General features: G+C 44.0%; 1 protein-coding gene across 1 annotated transcript in view; it reads left to right on the top strand.

Annotated features, from left to right (window-relative positions):
- LOC121925551 (dynamin binding protein) overlaps nucleotides 1-16,568 on the top strand; it is an 88,137-nt gene that overhangs the window by 16,257 nt on the left and 55,312 nt on the right. Inside the window, 4 exon segments of the mRNA XM_042457823.1 lie at nucleotides 6,321-6,474; nucleotides 9,292-9,414; nucleotides 10,366-11,540; nucleotides 11,542-12,238. Coding sequence (XP_042313757.1) covers nucleotides 6,327-6,474; nucleotides 9,292-9,414; nucleotides 10,366-11,540; nucleotides 11,542-12,238 — 2,143 coding nt within the window. The 5' untranslated portion in view covers nucleotides 6,321-6,326.

Genomic DNA, 16,568 nt, shown 5'->3' with positions numbered 1-16,568 from the left:
AAGGATGCAAGCCTGAGTCGAGCATGTGCCCTTTTGTTGGTCTTGAACTCGCAACCTTGTGGTTTTGAGTGAATGGCTGCAGTACAGGCATTTAACCACTGCGCCACCAGGGCTCCTTATAAATCCAAGACAAAGTTGGGCACAGCAGTGATATACCATACATAAGATTATAGGACCTTATTTTCAGGATCAAACCATGGTTCCCCTGTTCCAGTGGTCTATTTCCAATAAGGGTTAGCCAGGGGTTTTCCATTAAAATCCCTCACATGTGGTTCCCAATACAATTTGAACACTCTTATTCAGCTCCAGTTATTGCTGGGATGAGGTGGTGGTGATTCTACAACTTTTGTTTAACTTGCCTGTTCAGGCTAAGAGCTTGACTCTCCCTTACTGCAGATAGACTCTGCTGGCTACACTAGTTCTGTATATGCTGCAGCTTATGGTGGAGGTTCCTCCCACAGGAATAGCAGAAGCAGTGATTAAAGTCCTATAATTTGCATTGATTGAGACACTGAGAGAGTTATAGGGTGACCAGACATCCTCCTTTTCCAGCACACATCCCATATTTCACCCTTCTTTCCAGCATCCTATATTTTGACCATGATTAAGAAGCCCATTGAGTAACATCACATGTGCTGTTCCCTTTTGAGAAATGTGTCTACTTGGCAGCCTGTCCTTGCTGCAAATAGGGGGAATAATATGAATCCTTCTAAAGTTATTTTGTCCTGGGAGCATCAGCAGACAAGACTTGCCCCTGGAGCTCAGGACACATTTGTTTCTCGGAGAAGGAAAAGACAGCAAACATGTTAGGCAATGATGGGCTGTTTGAGGACACAATGAAAATGTTGCCCCCCCCCTTTAATTTCAATACAGTGAACAAATGAAAGGAAACATGTAAATGTACAGTCAAGGGTTTGTTGGTAGTAAAGTACAATTTTAAGCATGTGTCTTGCTCAGAGTTCAATAAGTACCTTGCAAGCCAACAAGACATTTTAACAAAGATAAGTTCATCAGAAAAATACAGTTGAGTACATAATAAAATACAGCTATACAGCTATATGCAGTATAGCTGCAAATAAACCATATGAAATGAATTTATATTTATATTAGTGTTTTTAGCTTTTATTTCGTAGTGCCCTACATTTTCTTTAATGTCCTACATTTTATGGTGCCTTGTCCTCCTTTGCAGTTATAACATTTGGTCACCCTGGCCAGAGGTCTTCCATTAAAATCCCTCACATGTGGATCCCAATCCAATTTGAACACCCTTATGGTGGGTGATCTTGGACAAGTCACATACTTTGAGCCTCAGGGGAAGGCAATGGCAAACCTCCTCTGAACAAATCTTCCCAAGAAAACCCCATAATAAGTTCATTGTGGAGTTGCCATGACTTGAAGGCACACAACAACAACATGGTACTTATTCAGTTCCAGTTATTCCTGGGATGAGGTGGGATGAGGTGGTGCTGGTGGTGATCCTACACCTTTTGTTTACCCTACCCTGTTCTGGCTAAGAGCTTGCTTGGCTCTCCCATACTGCTGGCTATAGTAGTTCTATGCATGCTTCAGCCTGTGGCTTAGGTTCCTTCCACAGGAGGAGGAGAAACAGTGAGTAAAGTCCTGAAACCTGCATTGCTTGGGACCCTGAGAGATGTGGGAGTAGTGGAATTTTACTTCACAGGACCCTTTAAGGAGTCTAGCAGGCCTGTGTGTGTATTGTTGAGGGAGAAGGCTGAGTCTGATTCACTCGATCCTCTGTGTTCCATTGTGGATCTCCCTGAGGTAAGAGGGGAGTGGTGCTATCAAACAGGCAGTGTCAGTGACTCATGCCTGACCCCAGGGCTGTGGGTGGGTGAAACGTTTTCCTCTGGATTGGTGCCTCCTGCTGCAGCATGCAGCAAGGCTGTTACACTTGGCATGGATATGGACAGCTAAGGGGAGGAGGCCGGAGGCACGAAATCTGGGAACAGTTTGCTATTCAGCACAGAAGGTTGGGTTCTCTAATGATCCAGCCTGGATGAAGCTTCGAGGTTGTTTCCTCCCTCCAGGCATAAGTTTCCAGTAAGGACTGGCAAGCAGATGTTCCCAAGGAGACAACAGTATGCTCATGTTTCCCATAGAAGCAGCAGCCCCCTCCTTTTTGGAATCTCCCCACCAGACATGGGGGAGAAGGGTGTTTCTTTGGGTCTCATTCAAGCCAAAGAATCCTACATGAGGAAAAGAATCCCAACAGCTCTTTTATATCCTTTCTCTTCTGCCTCTGGCAAACTATCAGGGCAAGAGGTAGATTGTGGCAATAGAGGCCAAATTGCATCTGTGTGTGGTATGGACACATTCTCTGTGTTATTTTTCAGTTTTGTACCCATAGCTGTATCTGTAATGTAGAATGTTTTGTGTGTTTTATTTCATTGGCAGTCTTTTCATATGCTTTGTCACCATGGCTGTAGTAACTAGAGGAATGTTCTGGTATTATCTCAGCATTTTCCCTATTCCCCCCCCCTTTTTTTTCAGGCCATTCTTTACTCATTAACACCCACACTTCTGATCCAGCTGAATGGACCCTTTCTCCATCGGATATCGCAACACCACTCCTCGCTCTTCTCTGGCCCCACCATGTTCACTAGTCTACAAATGCACTGATTCGGGTTTTTTCAGGATAATTAGATCAAATGGGGGTCAGATTCATATTCCAATGGGAATGATATCGGAGCAATGCGTATCGAATACGCGCTCAAATGGGAACGATGCACCCATGATTCATGTCCTGATCTGCGTTATAAGCCAGTGGGAATGGGGCCGTAGACCTCTTTAGCTGTTTCTTTACACAGAGGAGAGAAAAAGAGTGGGTAGGTAAAATCAGTACATTACAAAATAAAAGCTAAAAACACTCATAAATATAATTTTGTTTCATATGGTTTCTTTAGACTTACATTACTTATACCATACTTTATTCTGGACTCAACTTCATTTTTCTGATGACCTTACCTTTGACCTCTGAGCAAGACAAAAGCTTCAAATTGTACTTTACTAGCAATAAATCTTGACTGAATCTACATTCAAATCATTATTTTCATTTGTCCTTTGTGCTGAAATTAAGGGGGGGGATCTTTAGACATTTGCATTGTGCCCTCAAGCAGCCCATTGCTTAACATAGTTTTTTGTGAGTTTTTCAGGCTATGAGGCCATGTTCTAGAAGAATTTATTCCTGATGTTTTGCCAGCAGCTGTGGCTGGCATCTTCAGGATCTCCCAGCTATTATAGCCAGTGGCAGTGTTAACTAGGGGGATTTGGAAGATGTGAACAGAGTTTTCCCTTTCTGGACCCATTCATAGTCTGGCAATATTTTTAAATCAAGGCTCTATGATCCCTGAGCTTCCAAAGGTCCTTATGTTACTGTATCTACTTAATTTCTACCAATAGCACATGATGCCTTCCCAATGCCTAGATGAGTTTTATCAAATCTAGTGTCCTGCAGATGTATAGACTACAACTTCCAATACACCTAACCAGCATGGTGTTGACCATACCAACTGGCTGGTATAAGTTCTTATGAGAAATAACATTTTCCCATTCTTTAAAATGATTAATCTTATTCAGCCAGTTATGTTTCTCTGATACATACTGTTTTCCTTGAATGTTCCACCTACTCTGTCCCACTTATTTTAACCATTTTGATTCTCTGATTGACATTCATTCTTGATTTCTCCTACCAAAATTCCACTCATGCAGATGGTGATTCCACTCCCACCCCATGTACTGTTCACAAATGGAAGTGATTTATGGTTATGATTTTCAGCCAATTTAAATTTTAAATTGATCTTTGGCAAGCTCATAAATCCTAGCTTGCTGAGAGGAAGAATTATGTGGCCTCTGGGTCCTTGCAACTCTGAATTCATACTTCTAGGTGCTTCTGTTTAATTTCCCAATCATTTGCACTTGTGCCAACAACCTTTTTCTGGGTTTCTTGTTTATGAGTCACTTTCCTTGGCTTGGTAGGGAAGGAGCTGCTGATTTGATTTGATGCATTTCAGGGAATCCTTGAGAAGTATCTGATATATATGTGCTGAAAGGGTTATTCTTTTTCTGAACTACAATTCCAAGAACTGGAATTCTGGGAATTTTACTCCAAAAAGGTAACCTTTCCAAGTTTTAACCTGTAGGATAGGGTACTAACACATGCTTTTGGGAGTGTCAGCATCACAAAAGGTGGGAATTGCCAAGGCAGCATTTCTGAGAGAGGCAAGCTTCACATTGTTGCCATGAGGTTGCTTGTGCCTGATAACAAAGCAGTGTGATCAGCAAAATCTGTTACTCTCTCTAGCCCTTTCCTTCACCCACAACCCATCCTGTATTATAGCCTTTTATGTACACATTTATAAACACAGGCCCAATTGTGTCTCTCCAGATCTAGGCAGTTAATGTCCTGAACTGGCCAGCAGATTGTGTGCTGTATGACACAGTTATATGTTTGTCACCTAAAGGAGATTTGTTGTGGAACAGTGGGAGCAACATGGGACACCTGTTATCTGTGAGTACCTCCACAGTACACAATTATAGCACTTTGATATCACTTTAACTGCCATATTTTCATCCTGTAGAATTCTAGGACTAGTAGTTTAATGAGATACTTGGAATTCTCTACCAGAGAATTTTAGTGCTGCAGCTAAAGGGAGTGCAGTAGAGAATTCTAAATATTTTCCCAACTTCCATAGGATGAATCCATGACAGTAAAAGTGGCATGAAACTGCTATAATTGCACTGGTACACTCTGAGAATAGACAAGTATGTTATTTAATATGCAAGTGATTGCTGTGTGTCTATGAATATATATTATTGGTGGCAGTGGGGTTATATGGGGGGGGGGCAGCCTCCTGCCACAATATCACTGGCATATAGGGCTATTTGTTCATTGTTAACTGCCTTTAAGTTGTCCCCAACCCATGGCAACCCTGTGGATGAAACACTCCCAAGACTACATATACTTTATTGCTCTGCTTAGATTCTGTAACTTCATATCCATGTCTTCCTTAATTCAGCCCATCCATGTAGCATGTGATCTACCTCTCTTTCTACTTCCCTCCACTTTCCCTAGCATTATTATTTTTTCTAATGAGTTATACCTTCTCGTGATATGGCCAAAGTACAACCTGTTTTTAAAAAGTACAGTCTCCAGAAATAGAGCCCCCCCCCTCTTCTGAAAGTATGAAAGCTTAGAGATGGCAACTGGCCAGGAAGAGCCCCCTGACTTGCTCCTATGCCTTAAATAGCAGAAAGAATAGGGTTTTGGTTTTTTTTTGGTTTTTACAGCATGGTGAAACTCTTTAAGCATTGGGATGAATTTTTCCTCATCTATTAATGTCTAGTGATCATACTGCTATGAAAGGTGCAAGCACAGGCGTCAATAAAAAACAAACAAACTTGGCAACCCTAGTGGGGTCAGCTTGGGTTTCGTATGGATTGTACCTGTTGCTGTTTGCACATTGCTTGTTGGACTTTGGCAGCCATGAGTCCAGTTCTGTGCGTCAGGGAAGTGCTGAGCTTCCGCTCCATCTTGCCATTCTTTCCTGACAGGAATTCCTCCTTCTCCTGGCTCCTCATCCTCAGCTCTCTTTATGCAGCTTGCCTGATTCTAGAGTTTGGGAAATGGGATGGAATAGTTGCAGTACCAGAGGCCCCTTCTATTGCTTTCCACATCTACAACACACACATGTTTTTGGCATTTGGAAAGTCCCCATATATGCCTGCATAGACCATACTCCTTTTTTTATTGCTCACAGGAAGAGAATATATAATAGTGGAACTGAAATGCCTCTGTTGATTCTCCAGCTACTAGCACAGAGGAGGGAAACTTTTAACTCTCCATCTGTTTTCAACTTCATCTTCCAGAAGCCCCAAACAATATGACCCATGCCGAGGGACTATTGGAGTCATGGTCCAAAACAACTGACAGCAGAAGGATTCTAGCTGTGTTCTACCACAATCTTGAATCAATTTGCATAATGTGAGAAAGGGCAATTATGCAGGGTATGCTGAATTATCTCAGACCATTAGGGGGTGCTGTCTGTGGATGATGGAATTTGTAGTCCAGCAGTATCTGAAGGACTGTATGTTCTGCACTCTTGTTACAGAGAATGAAGGCCACCACTAACTAATCAAAGAAGAAAGTGTCTGGCAACTTTGAGAACTGCAGTCTAAAAAGTAACTTTTTATTAATCCTGTGTTGCTTGTTTTTGCATTCCTTCTGCTGTCTAAATGTCCTTTGCAATCTGTAACACATTGCAACTGTTTCCAGGCACTGACTTTGTATTCTTTTCTTGTAGATCCCAATGATGGAGGCTGGCTCTGTGGTCCGTGCTATCTTTGATTTCTGTCCCAGTGTCTCTGAGGAGCTGCCGCTGTTTGTGGGGGATGTCATAGAAGTGTTGGCTGTAATAGATGAGTTCTGGCTCCTTGGAAAGAAGGAAGGGGTTACAGGTGGGAGCTGATAGACCTTTGTTTAACTCATAGGGCTGATAGAGTTAAAAGTGCACTACAAATTGTATAGTACAGATCAGACAAGAAAGAAAATATAACAGAGAGGAGGTATACTTTGACCCCAAATAAATAATCATCGGGACTTGTGGAACCCTGCAATTTCAGTTAAGTATGTAAAACAGCTTTCTTTGGTGACTACAGCAATATTTCCAGAAGAAGCTGCAGAAATAATACAGTGCACCCTCCCCTTACATGGAGATCCATTCCAGATCCCTCTGCGTAAGGGGAATTCAGTGCATGCTGAAGCCTCATAGGAAGTAATGGGGCTCATGCCCCATTAATTCTTCTGGAGCGCTCAATGGGCTCTTCCAGGGTGGCCGCGTAAAACGCGGACACACTGTATAGGAGAGGGAAGCAAGAGGGACAATATTGCAATTGTTAGTGTATGAAATTAAGAGGTCATCTGGAGGTATATTAAATTTGCAGTGGCTTTGAAAAATTCACCAAATGACCACTTGCTGATGTGCTCATAAAGATTTCACCATACATTACCAGTTCTCACATGGAGTGATTTGAAGTGGCTTTGGTGTGATGGTAATCATCTATAAACTGGCCCAATGTCTATGCTAGAACATATCATGTGCGAGCTGTGTTTGCAATAAGATGCATTATGCTGGAGTGCATCTGTTTGGGATACTCCATTCATTTCCATCACATACTCACACATGCACCCACAATAGCCAGTCTTCCATGCCCACTGAGCATGCTGTCTTCATTGTACTGTTTGGTACAAATTCCTCCACCTTCAGTTTTGCCCCTCCAGCCAAAACAAAAACCCTTTCTGTTCTTCTGCACATTTTGAGGCTGTGCTAGGAGGCACACAACACCTGGCATATGGAGAACTGAGACTGCTATCAGAGTATAAGAAGCTTTCTTCTTTTGTCTCCAGGTCCTTTTATTTGTTTCCATCAAGCAGATGATCAGGCTAATAAAAGATGCATGTCCAAAGTACACAATGTGGCATGGTCTAGGTTCTGCATGACAACAGCCCCATGAACAGTTCAGTGGATTTCAGAGCAGCATCTAATACTCTAGGAAGCAGGCTAGTCAGTGTCCTAATTACAGGGCTAGGTCTTCCCTTATTATCCTCCAGAGTTTAGAATTTTAATGACAAGTCCCAGAATTTCCCAACCACCATGGAAGTTTGGAAGTTGTAGTACAAAAAGTAACTTTTCTGAGTTCTCTTTGGATTAATTCTCAAAAATCTTTGTGGCATCTATACAACAGGATTTGGAAACTATTTGACACTCCAGATATTGATGAATGGCTACTCCCATAATCCCTTACAATTGGCTTGGCTAAGGCTGATAGGAATTAGAGTGTAACAATGTACATTTACCTTAGTTGTACCAATCCTTTCATTTATCAGCTGACCCCAGTTCTATTACCAATTGCTGAAGACATGAATCATCTCCTAGGGTCCCAGCCTCAAATTGGAGAAAAGAGAAAGAAAAAATCTCAGCTCCCACTTTCTTAATCTTGTAAGGGTCTTTCTCCATTCTTCAGAGCCTGGCTGCCTTATGGCATGATCAACGTGGCTGCTCTCTCATCAAGAGGGCTGGGAGGCAGAGCAGGATGTGGTTTCCATTAACATCTGAAGATTTCACTTCTCTCTTTCACAGTCATTAAAAAATTTAGACAAACCATACTCCAGTCTATGTAAATCCTGCAAGCAGGAGAGACTTGTGGAGAAAACCTGTTACAGTGGCCAAGAGAGGGAGCCACGCTCAAGCCTGCATACTCATTTCTCCTTCCTCATGGTTCCTATCTGACACCACAGAACAACTAAAATCTGATCATAGTTTTATCCAAAAGGCTAAACTCCCTTGTGTTACAGCTAAGTAAGTGCAGGAATTCTCTGGTGAAGGCACTGGAATACAATGAACACCCTTGACATGGTTACTTCCAAAGCTAAACTTTATATTGGATTCTGACAGGCAGATTCAGCAGCTGGAGGCCAAAATATAACCTTTCCAAGTATAACAATGTAGATCCTTCTGCTTTGGGAACCTGGTGCTGGGGAATGCTTTTTGTATTGAGTGACTTCTGACCCATCTAGATTTGTCACATGCAAACTCACAAATGCATAAGTGATTCTTATGCATTATGGCCCCATAAGTACTAATGATGCCCTTCCCCACTCACCCAGACACCCAGTTCCTCCCAAAATGCTGCAAAGAAGGCTTTAACCTTAACCCAGTACGATAGATCTTAAACATGATTGCTATTTCCTTATTGCTATTAGAAATCCTGATGAAGTTTACTGGGATAATCAGGTTGAGGCTTTCTGCTTATCCCCATCTGAGGAAACATTGTTTGGCTTGTTGGGATGGGACATTTTAATGTAGCAAGGAAACATGTTGTGTGCCTTCACGTTGTTTCCAACTTATGGCAACTCTAAGGAAAACCTGTCACAGGGTTTTCTTGGCCAACTTTTTCAGAAAAGATTTGCCACTGCTATCCTCTGAGGCATATATCTGTACCCTAATGCTTAGTTGATGCCTGACCAGCAGGATGGTGGTGGAAAGTGAGTGGTGTTTCCTAGGCCACTGCCATTAGCCATTTTGGCTCCTCTAGACCTGTTTTAGGTTCACTATAGACTTTTTCAAAACCAGAAGGAACCATATGGGACCTTGGAGAAGCACAAAAACAGCTTTTGGGCCACTTGTGGACCACAGGATGCCCTCTGTCAGTTCTTGTTCTAGGGCAGGCCTTCTATTGAGATTTCTCTCCCTTTATTCCCCTTTCTCATTCTAGGACAGTTCCCCAGCAGTTTTGTGGAACTTTTGGAGGTCCCTGCTTTGAAACAAGGGGAGAAGCTCTTTGTTTGTACCAGCAACTTTACTTCTCAGGAGCCTGGCAGCCTGACCTTGCAGAGAGGTAATGGTGATGATTTCCTTGCCTGCATATCTTGGACAAAGAGGAACCTACCTGTCTTACACACTTCTACTCTAGACGTCAGAGTCCATCAAGTGGAACACAATCTCTGTCGGCTATTCTCTGGGACTCCACCTGCAGTAGTCAAAGGGCTGTTATTTCCATGTGCTGCTAGACTGGCTGAGCCTGGGTTTCAAGACCTCCAAAAGCAAGAGTCTTTGGAAAGTAGATACAGTCCATTTTTCCAGCACTTTGCTTGATAAATCCTACCTGGAGTGCTGTGAGTCTTTGGGACTTTGATACCACCTTTGGGGCTTTGCTACATTGGGATCCTGAGGATTCTAAAACTGATCACTCTGAGCAAGGAGGTGCTTTAAGTGGAGAGGGGGGATGAGGGACCTATGGCCTGTGGGTCCAAATTTGGCTTGTAGAGATGCCAAGTACAGTCCACAAGAGGCTCCTTGTCTATTCTCATCTAAGCCATTTGCCCCTGTAAATTTCAGAGACTGATGGTAAGGTATCATCACTGTGAACATCATCATCATCACCTCCTCCTCCTCTTCTCTTTGTGTCCCTTTTTGAACACCAGCTGAAAGCTCTTTGCTGTGCCACTTTCTTTACTGCACAAGAAAAGGAGATGAGGAGTGACAGTGGACTCCTGCCTGGTATGTCCTCTAGGGTCCCAGTGGCATCTATGACTACAGCCATAGCCGGTGGAGTCATTTGTCCTGTGAAGGTTTGCAGCTGGGAATTAACATCCCCCCAAAAAACATTGTTTCCCACTCTTGCTGTTGGCAACACTAAAGCTGGGGGACATCATTTTTTATTATAACCCTATCAGAGTGGCCATTTTAGCTTCAGGATTCTGGGAGGTAATAGTTTAAAAAGCTAACTCTTCCAGGCTCTGGATGGTATCTGACCAGTTCCCTGAACTTGTGTTCTTTGTCCTTGTAGGTGACCTGGTGGTTCTGGATGGTTCTGTAGCCTCTCCATGGCTCCAAGGCCGAAGTTGTTGGGGAGTTAGTGGTTTCTTCCCATCATCCTGTGTAAGAGAAATCAGCCTCTCTACCTTTGGCCCTCGATACCCTTATGGAACCATGTTGGAGATGCCAGCCTATGCCTTGGGCCAAGCCCGAGCACTGATGAGCCTTTCTGCACAGCTGGAAGAAGAGCTGGACTTCCGGGAAGGAGATGTGATTACCATTGTTGGCATCCCTGAGCCTGGGTGGTTTGAAGGGGAGCTTGGAGGCAAACGAGGTATCTTCCCTGAGGGATTTGTGGAACTTTTGGGTCCGCTGAAAACAAAGGGCAACCCAGAGGATCTAGGATCATCAGAAATCCACAATGTGAATGGAGTGAAGGGTGTATACCCCCAGGAAGAACAAAGGGCATGGAGCGATAGGGAAGAGCTGCCAGGGCCTTATGGGATTGCCCTATATCAATTCCAGGCTTTGGAATCAGCAGAGCTTGACTTTGAGGTGGGGGACAGAATCCGGATTGTGGGAGTCTTGGACGATGGCTGGCTGGAGGGGGAACTCCGAGGAAGACGCGGCATCTTTCCCCACAGGTTTGTGAAGTTGGAGGAGGGTAGTCCCCCATCCAGGAAGAAATGGGAACTTGGATGCCCATTGAAGGCGGTGGTCCCGGTGGCATCCAGCCCCCACAAAGCAGATTCTCCTGCTGTATGGGAAGTACCTGAGTGGAGCCCCGTCTGTTCTGAGGAGAAGCCTGGTCATCTTCCAGTGGGGCTGGAGGATGTCTTGGAGGACTCTGAGCTCCAACAGGATGAAATGTTGAATCACCAGAATGAAGCCTTCCTGGAACCTCTTTCCTCAGGCATGTCAGGGGCTCCCCCTGTAGACTCAGCCAAAGTTGTCAATGGGGTTTCTAAGATACCTCAGCCCCCAGTCCAACCAAAGAACCAGCCCTGTGGCCAGGTGAGTAGACCAGAGTCCAGCCAGAGACGGAGGGCCTCATGGGACTACACTGAAGCCTGCAATCCCCCAGAGCAAGATGGAGAAACTCACAGTCTTTCTCATGAAAACACCCTTTGTGAGGACTTAGCCCCTTGTGTGGATGTCCAGTGGCAGAAAACCAAATCCCGTTCTTCCAGCTTCAGTGGGTCTCATGGGGGGCCTAGATACTTGGCCTGTCTGTCATGGCACTCGATCCGAGTGCCCCCAAGAGGTGCTGCATGGGGAGAGCTGTGGGGACCTTGATTCTAAGCTGACAGAGCAGCTGGCTCAGTTTGAACAAAGCCTGACCAGTCCTACAGGTCAAGCCAGATACAGCACCCCCCAACAGGATAATGTTTCCCGGCATTTTTCCATCTTGGACTTCAGCTCTGAGAAGGATATTGTACGTGGCTCAGTGGAGCACACTCCCCAAAGGAGGAAAGTGCTAAGGCCACCCCCTCCTCGACCTAGCACTCCAATCTCAGCCCTACTTCATTCACCTGCAGGGCAGACCCCTCAAAATATGCCTTCTCCTCAAATTCTTCCAACTTCTGTACGGCCCTCCAGGCCAGCCCCACTTCCACCTGCAGGTAGCCAGAGGAAGATTCCAGCTTCAGTAAAACTACGCTCAGAGGTCAAAAAGAGATCAAGTAGCACTGGTGAGTCTGGAGATGCATCACAGTATCTTTTCCTGGTGAAACACATTGAAAAATTGGAGCAAGAACTGGATGTTTACAGAAAGACCCGCATAGAGGTCAGTGCAATGCTGGAGCGGCCACAGAATGAGCTTGTACGAACAGAGACACTGGAAAACCTGAACTTCTGTGACTGCAAGATCTCCAGCCTGAACCTGGAGCTGCAGGAACTGAAGGGTGAGTACAGTAAACTTTGCCAAACATGGGTAGAGGGTAGAAAAAAAGCTCTACCCAGACACTCTAAACAGGTAGAATGGTGAAAGGAGCTGACACAGTACTTGGAAATGCAGCTCCCAGAATCCCCCAAACAACTAGTCATGTTTGCTGGGGGATTCTGGGAGTAGCAGTCCAAAACAGTAAGTTTTCCAGATTCTGGTTTGACAGGTGCAGACATTACATCTAACCCCTGTTCTTTGTGAATGACAGAATACTTACAGGTTTGTTGTTTCATTGGCTTAGAGCAGCCTCCTCCAGCCTCATATCAGTATGCTTTGGATTTTAATACCAATCACTTTTTATCACTGGCCATGTTGGCTAGGGGGTGGTGGGAGTTGGAATGCTTGCCTTCTAGAGGCTTCTGGTTGGAAGAGGCTGGCTTTGAGGTAAATTATTATTCAGTACTGTTATGTGTAGAATTGTGTCTGGCTCTGCTGTTTTTGAAGATGAAGAGCATGTACAAAAGACATTTCTGTGCCAAGTGCCATGGCATCTTCTTGAGTCCTCAGTCCTAGAGAATCTGTCTCCTATTTGAAGGTGACTAGATAACATTTCTAGGAAAATACAAGCTAAATATCCCCACTTTTGCCCAACCAATTTTTATTCATAAAATATTATCCAAACCTCAAAAGTGTAACCTTCATAGAGAGGAGGTATGAAACACTGGCTATAGGAGATTGACATACTTTCCTACTAAACCTTTGACATTGGGACATGATGTTTTTCTCACTGATTATTTGAGTAAAACAAGGCTGGGGAGTAGGTGGTTCTCAGATGATGGACTACCATCAGCAAATAATCACCCAGCATTGCTAATAGTGAAGGATTATGTTATGGAAGTTGCAGATGTGGGGAAATTTAAGTTTCCTGAAGCTTCAGCCCTTGCCAAGGAAACAAAAATATTTAAATATCAAAAATACCAAAGCCAAGCCTATTAGGGTCTAGCTTTATTTAAATCAGCAGAGTAGCAGAAATGTGCTCTTGTCTAACTATGGCCCATTCCGCACAAGCAAAAACTATGTGCTCGGTGCGTACTAGGGTTACAAAAGGGTGTCCCTTCCGGACGCCCTAACCCTAGTACGTGCCAAGCATGTACAAAAATGCAGCGCCCTTTCTACATGGGTGCCGCCGTTTTGACGTAGCAGAAGCTTAGCGTCTGCACGTCATGGTGCGGAAATGACACCGCAAGTGCGCCATTGGCACCTTGTGGCATCATTACCACGCCACAAAAAGAAGCTGCTTTTTGCAGCTTCTTTTTCCACCGCCAGGAACCCTCCCTGTTTGGAGGCTGAGGCTTCCTGGCAGCGGAAACGGAGGCGCTGGCAGACCGCCCTTTTGGGTGGTCTGTAAAGCACCAAAGCTTCCCTAAGAACCGAGACTGACTCCAAACACAACACAAGCATCTTAAAGTTCAAACAAAATTTTACTAATGGCTTTAATCTGTATATACATAAAAGCTATATCCTAATTAACTAGTGAATAGTTCAAGTAAAAAGAAATCTTTATCTCACCAACTTTTCAAAGAAAGCTGGTAGAGAAGGAAGGAGGAGGACCCACAGGTCAGGAGAAAATCTTGAGAGAGAATGTCTGTTAACCCCAAAGGAGGAGTGACTTAAATCACATGGCTAGTTTGAGAGAAAGAGAGAGAGAGAGAGATGTTTGCATGCAGGAAATCCCTATCTACCTAACGATGGGGAAAGAGAATGCAAAAATCTTCCAACAGCAGGTATACTTGAATAGCACACATTCCCCAGTCTTAGGTAGATCCACTTTGGTACTACTGCGCTATCATCACAGGTCCACATTGTGTCCCAAATTCATCAGATGAAATTACTTTCCTTATTTACACCTCTCACTTCAGTCCTTTGGTGGTGTGTTACCTTTTTTTCTGTTACTCTGTGGGGTAGACCAAAGGAAGTGGCTTCTCATCTAGCAGACTTACAAAGTCCAGGTAACAGTTTTGAGACTTGTCCTGAGCACAATATGAGGAAGTCGCAAAGAAACTAGATATGAGAAGAAGCTGAATGTGTGTCAAGTACTAAGGCTGGGGGAGGTGTTAGTAGAATAATGAGTCCTGGTGGGGATTGGGAAGAAAACAGTGGCTCTGAATTTGAGTTGGGAAATATATTTGGGGAGAGGTTACTCCTTGCACTCAAAGATATCAATTGTGGTGTGCAAAATGCTCTATGATTCTTGTTAAATTTCTTTTCACAGTGTTGCTGTGTAGGACGACGTTATTACAGTATTTCATTGGGGTGTTTGGAAAGATGAACTAGAAAAAAAAACCCTTCTCAAATTCATTGAGTGAATAGATTATTGGGCATGTATAGGTGCTGTGCATAGTTGCAAATTTGTTTTCTGCCTGTTATTTCACCTGCACCCCATAGGACTTATAATTTTCTGTTCTGTGTTTTTGTTGATTGAAGAGGGCTGGAAAAGAGTGTTTGGGATGTATGGACAAATGTATAGAGACTGTAGTATGGCAGGGAGATGTGACTGGGACCCAAGGCAGGTCGCTGATAACTATGAGACTATGCAGATTACTCCTAATGGATGACTTGTAGCTGCCCCCAGCTGCACTGGATCAGGGCCATGGCAACCACACGCCGTGGCTCCTATTGGGCCTTTCCAGGGCGCAAAAAGGGTGAAATATCCATCGCTTTAAGGTACTCCTTTGGAGCTGGGTCATGTAAACATAGCACCAGGGGAGCACCATGACACCATGCGCTGTGTGAAGTGGTGCTCAGTGTCACACCACCATGGGAGTGGAGTTGTAAGGATGCCACACCCTGACTCTGCCCTCAGGCTGGCCTTAATGGCTGGTCTGCACAGCCCCTATGTTTGGTAACTATTGAAATATCTGTCCAGACCTCTCCCTTTGTCTTATTAACAAAAACTGTTGACACATTATTTTAGAATGTGAACAACAGGCACCCCACAGGCTTGCAGTATGGTGATTAGGTTATCAGAGCAGTACTGGACAGAACTGGGTTCAAATCCCTACTCAACAATTAAGACCATTGTGTGATCTTAAACCAGTTACACTTGCAAAGCCTAACCTGCCATACAGGATACAGTAAAGAAGAAAATGAATAATTTCTGTTTCTTTGCACTCCTGTGATGAAAGATAAGATATAAATATAATTTTTTAATGCTACACAAGGTTTTGAATTTTGCATTAGATCTCTTGGTTTGTCTAGCTGGTTTGTCTCTTGCTGTGCAGATATCTAGAAATTTGGCATACATTTTCCAACATTTTACAGTTGCCAAGAATGAGTCTGTGAAATGGTGACTTGCCCAAAGGCAAATGATAGTCCATGGCTGAGCTGAAACGTGATGCCTAGTGTGCTCTAAAATCATTATTTTGACTAGGTTCTCTGTGTGCCTATGGGGAGTTTCCTTAGGAAAACATAGGAGTTACAAGTGATGCATACATGGTGTCAGTGCTTAAAAAATGTATTGTGTGTATCCATGAATATCCATGAAAAGCTTGAAAAAATATGTTGAGGTGTAAGAAATTATTATTATTTCAATGTATATTTGTTTAAATCGCTGCAATGAAGTGGTGAAGGTAGATGGTGTCAGTGCCAAATGTCTTGTTTAATGTTTACATGGTACGCAAGTATGTTGTTTGTTTGATTGAGGGGATGATAGGCGTTTATTAGTTGTCAACGATGTAAGGAATGCGATTGTATTTTATATGATATACTAAATACCTTAATAAAAATAATAATAATAATAAAAGAAAAAAGTTCCTTTTTTGGAGCACAGCTCCAAGAATCCCCCGGCCAGTACAGCCACTGCTGAAATGATCCTGAGATGTGGTTCAGAAAGGTAACTTTTCTAAGCTCTGTTCCATGAGTGACTAAGGGGTTCTACAGACTACCTCAAAGGGGCAGAGGGACGCTGCACCTTTTCACACTGGATTGGGACTGTGGCAACCTCATGCTGTGGCTATGGCACCCTTTCGAGGGCACAAAAAGGAGTCACAAAAAGCAGCTCCTTTTTACACCCTCAAAAGTGCACCATAGCCGCAGCGACGCAGCTATATGGTGCTTCTTTGGTGCTGTGTCATTTGGACACCGCACTGGAGGAGCGCCATGATGCCATGCGCCATGTGGAGCAGCACGCAGCATCATGGCACCCTGGGCCGGAGTCAGGGTGTGCGTCATCTGGATGTGATACCCCGACTCCGACCACAAGCTGGCCTTTCAGGCCGGTCTATATAGGACCTAACACCCCCATGACTGTAGAGTTCCACCGATGAGGAGGTCGTGAGCAGTCCTGAGGA

Source organism: Sceloporus undulatus, chromosome 3 (assembly GCF_019175285.1).
Source record: "Sceloporus undulatus isolate JIND9_A2432 ecotype Alabama chromosome 3, SceUnd_v1.1, whole genome shotgun sequence".
Lineage (NCBI taxonomy): Eukaryota > Metazoa > Chordata > Lepidosauria > Squamata > Phrynosomatidae > Sceloporus > Sceloporus undulatus.
Note: the sequence above shows the minus strand (reverse complement) of the source record. Positions and strands in the feature narration are given on the sequence as shown.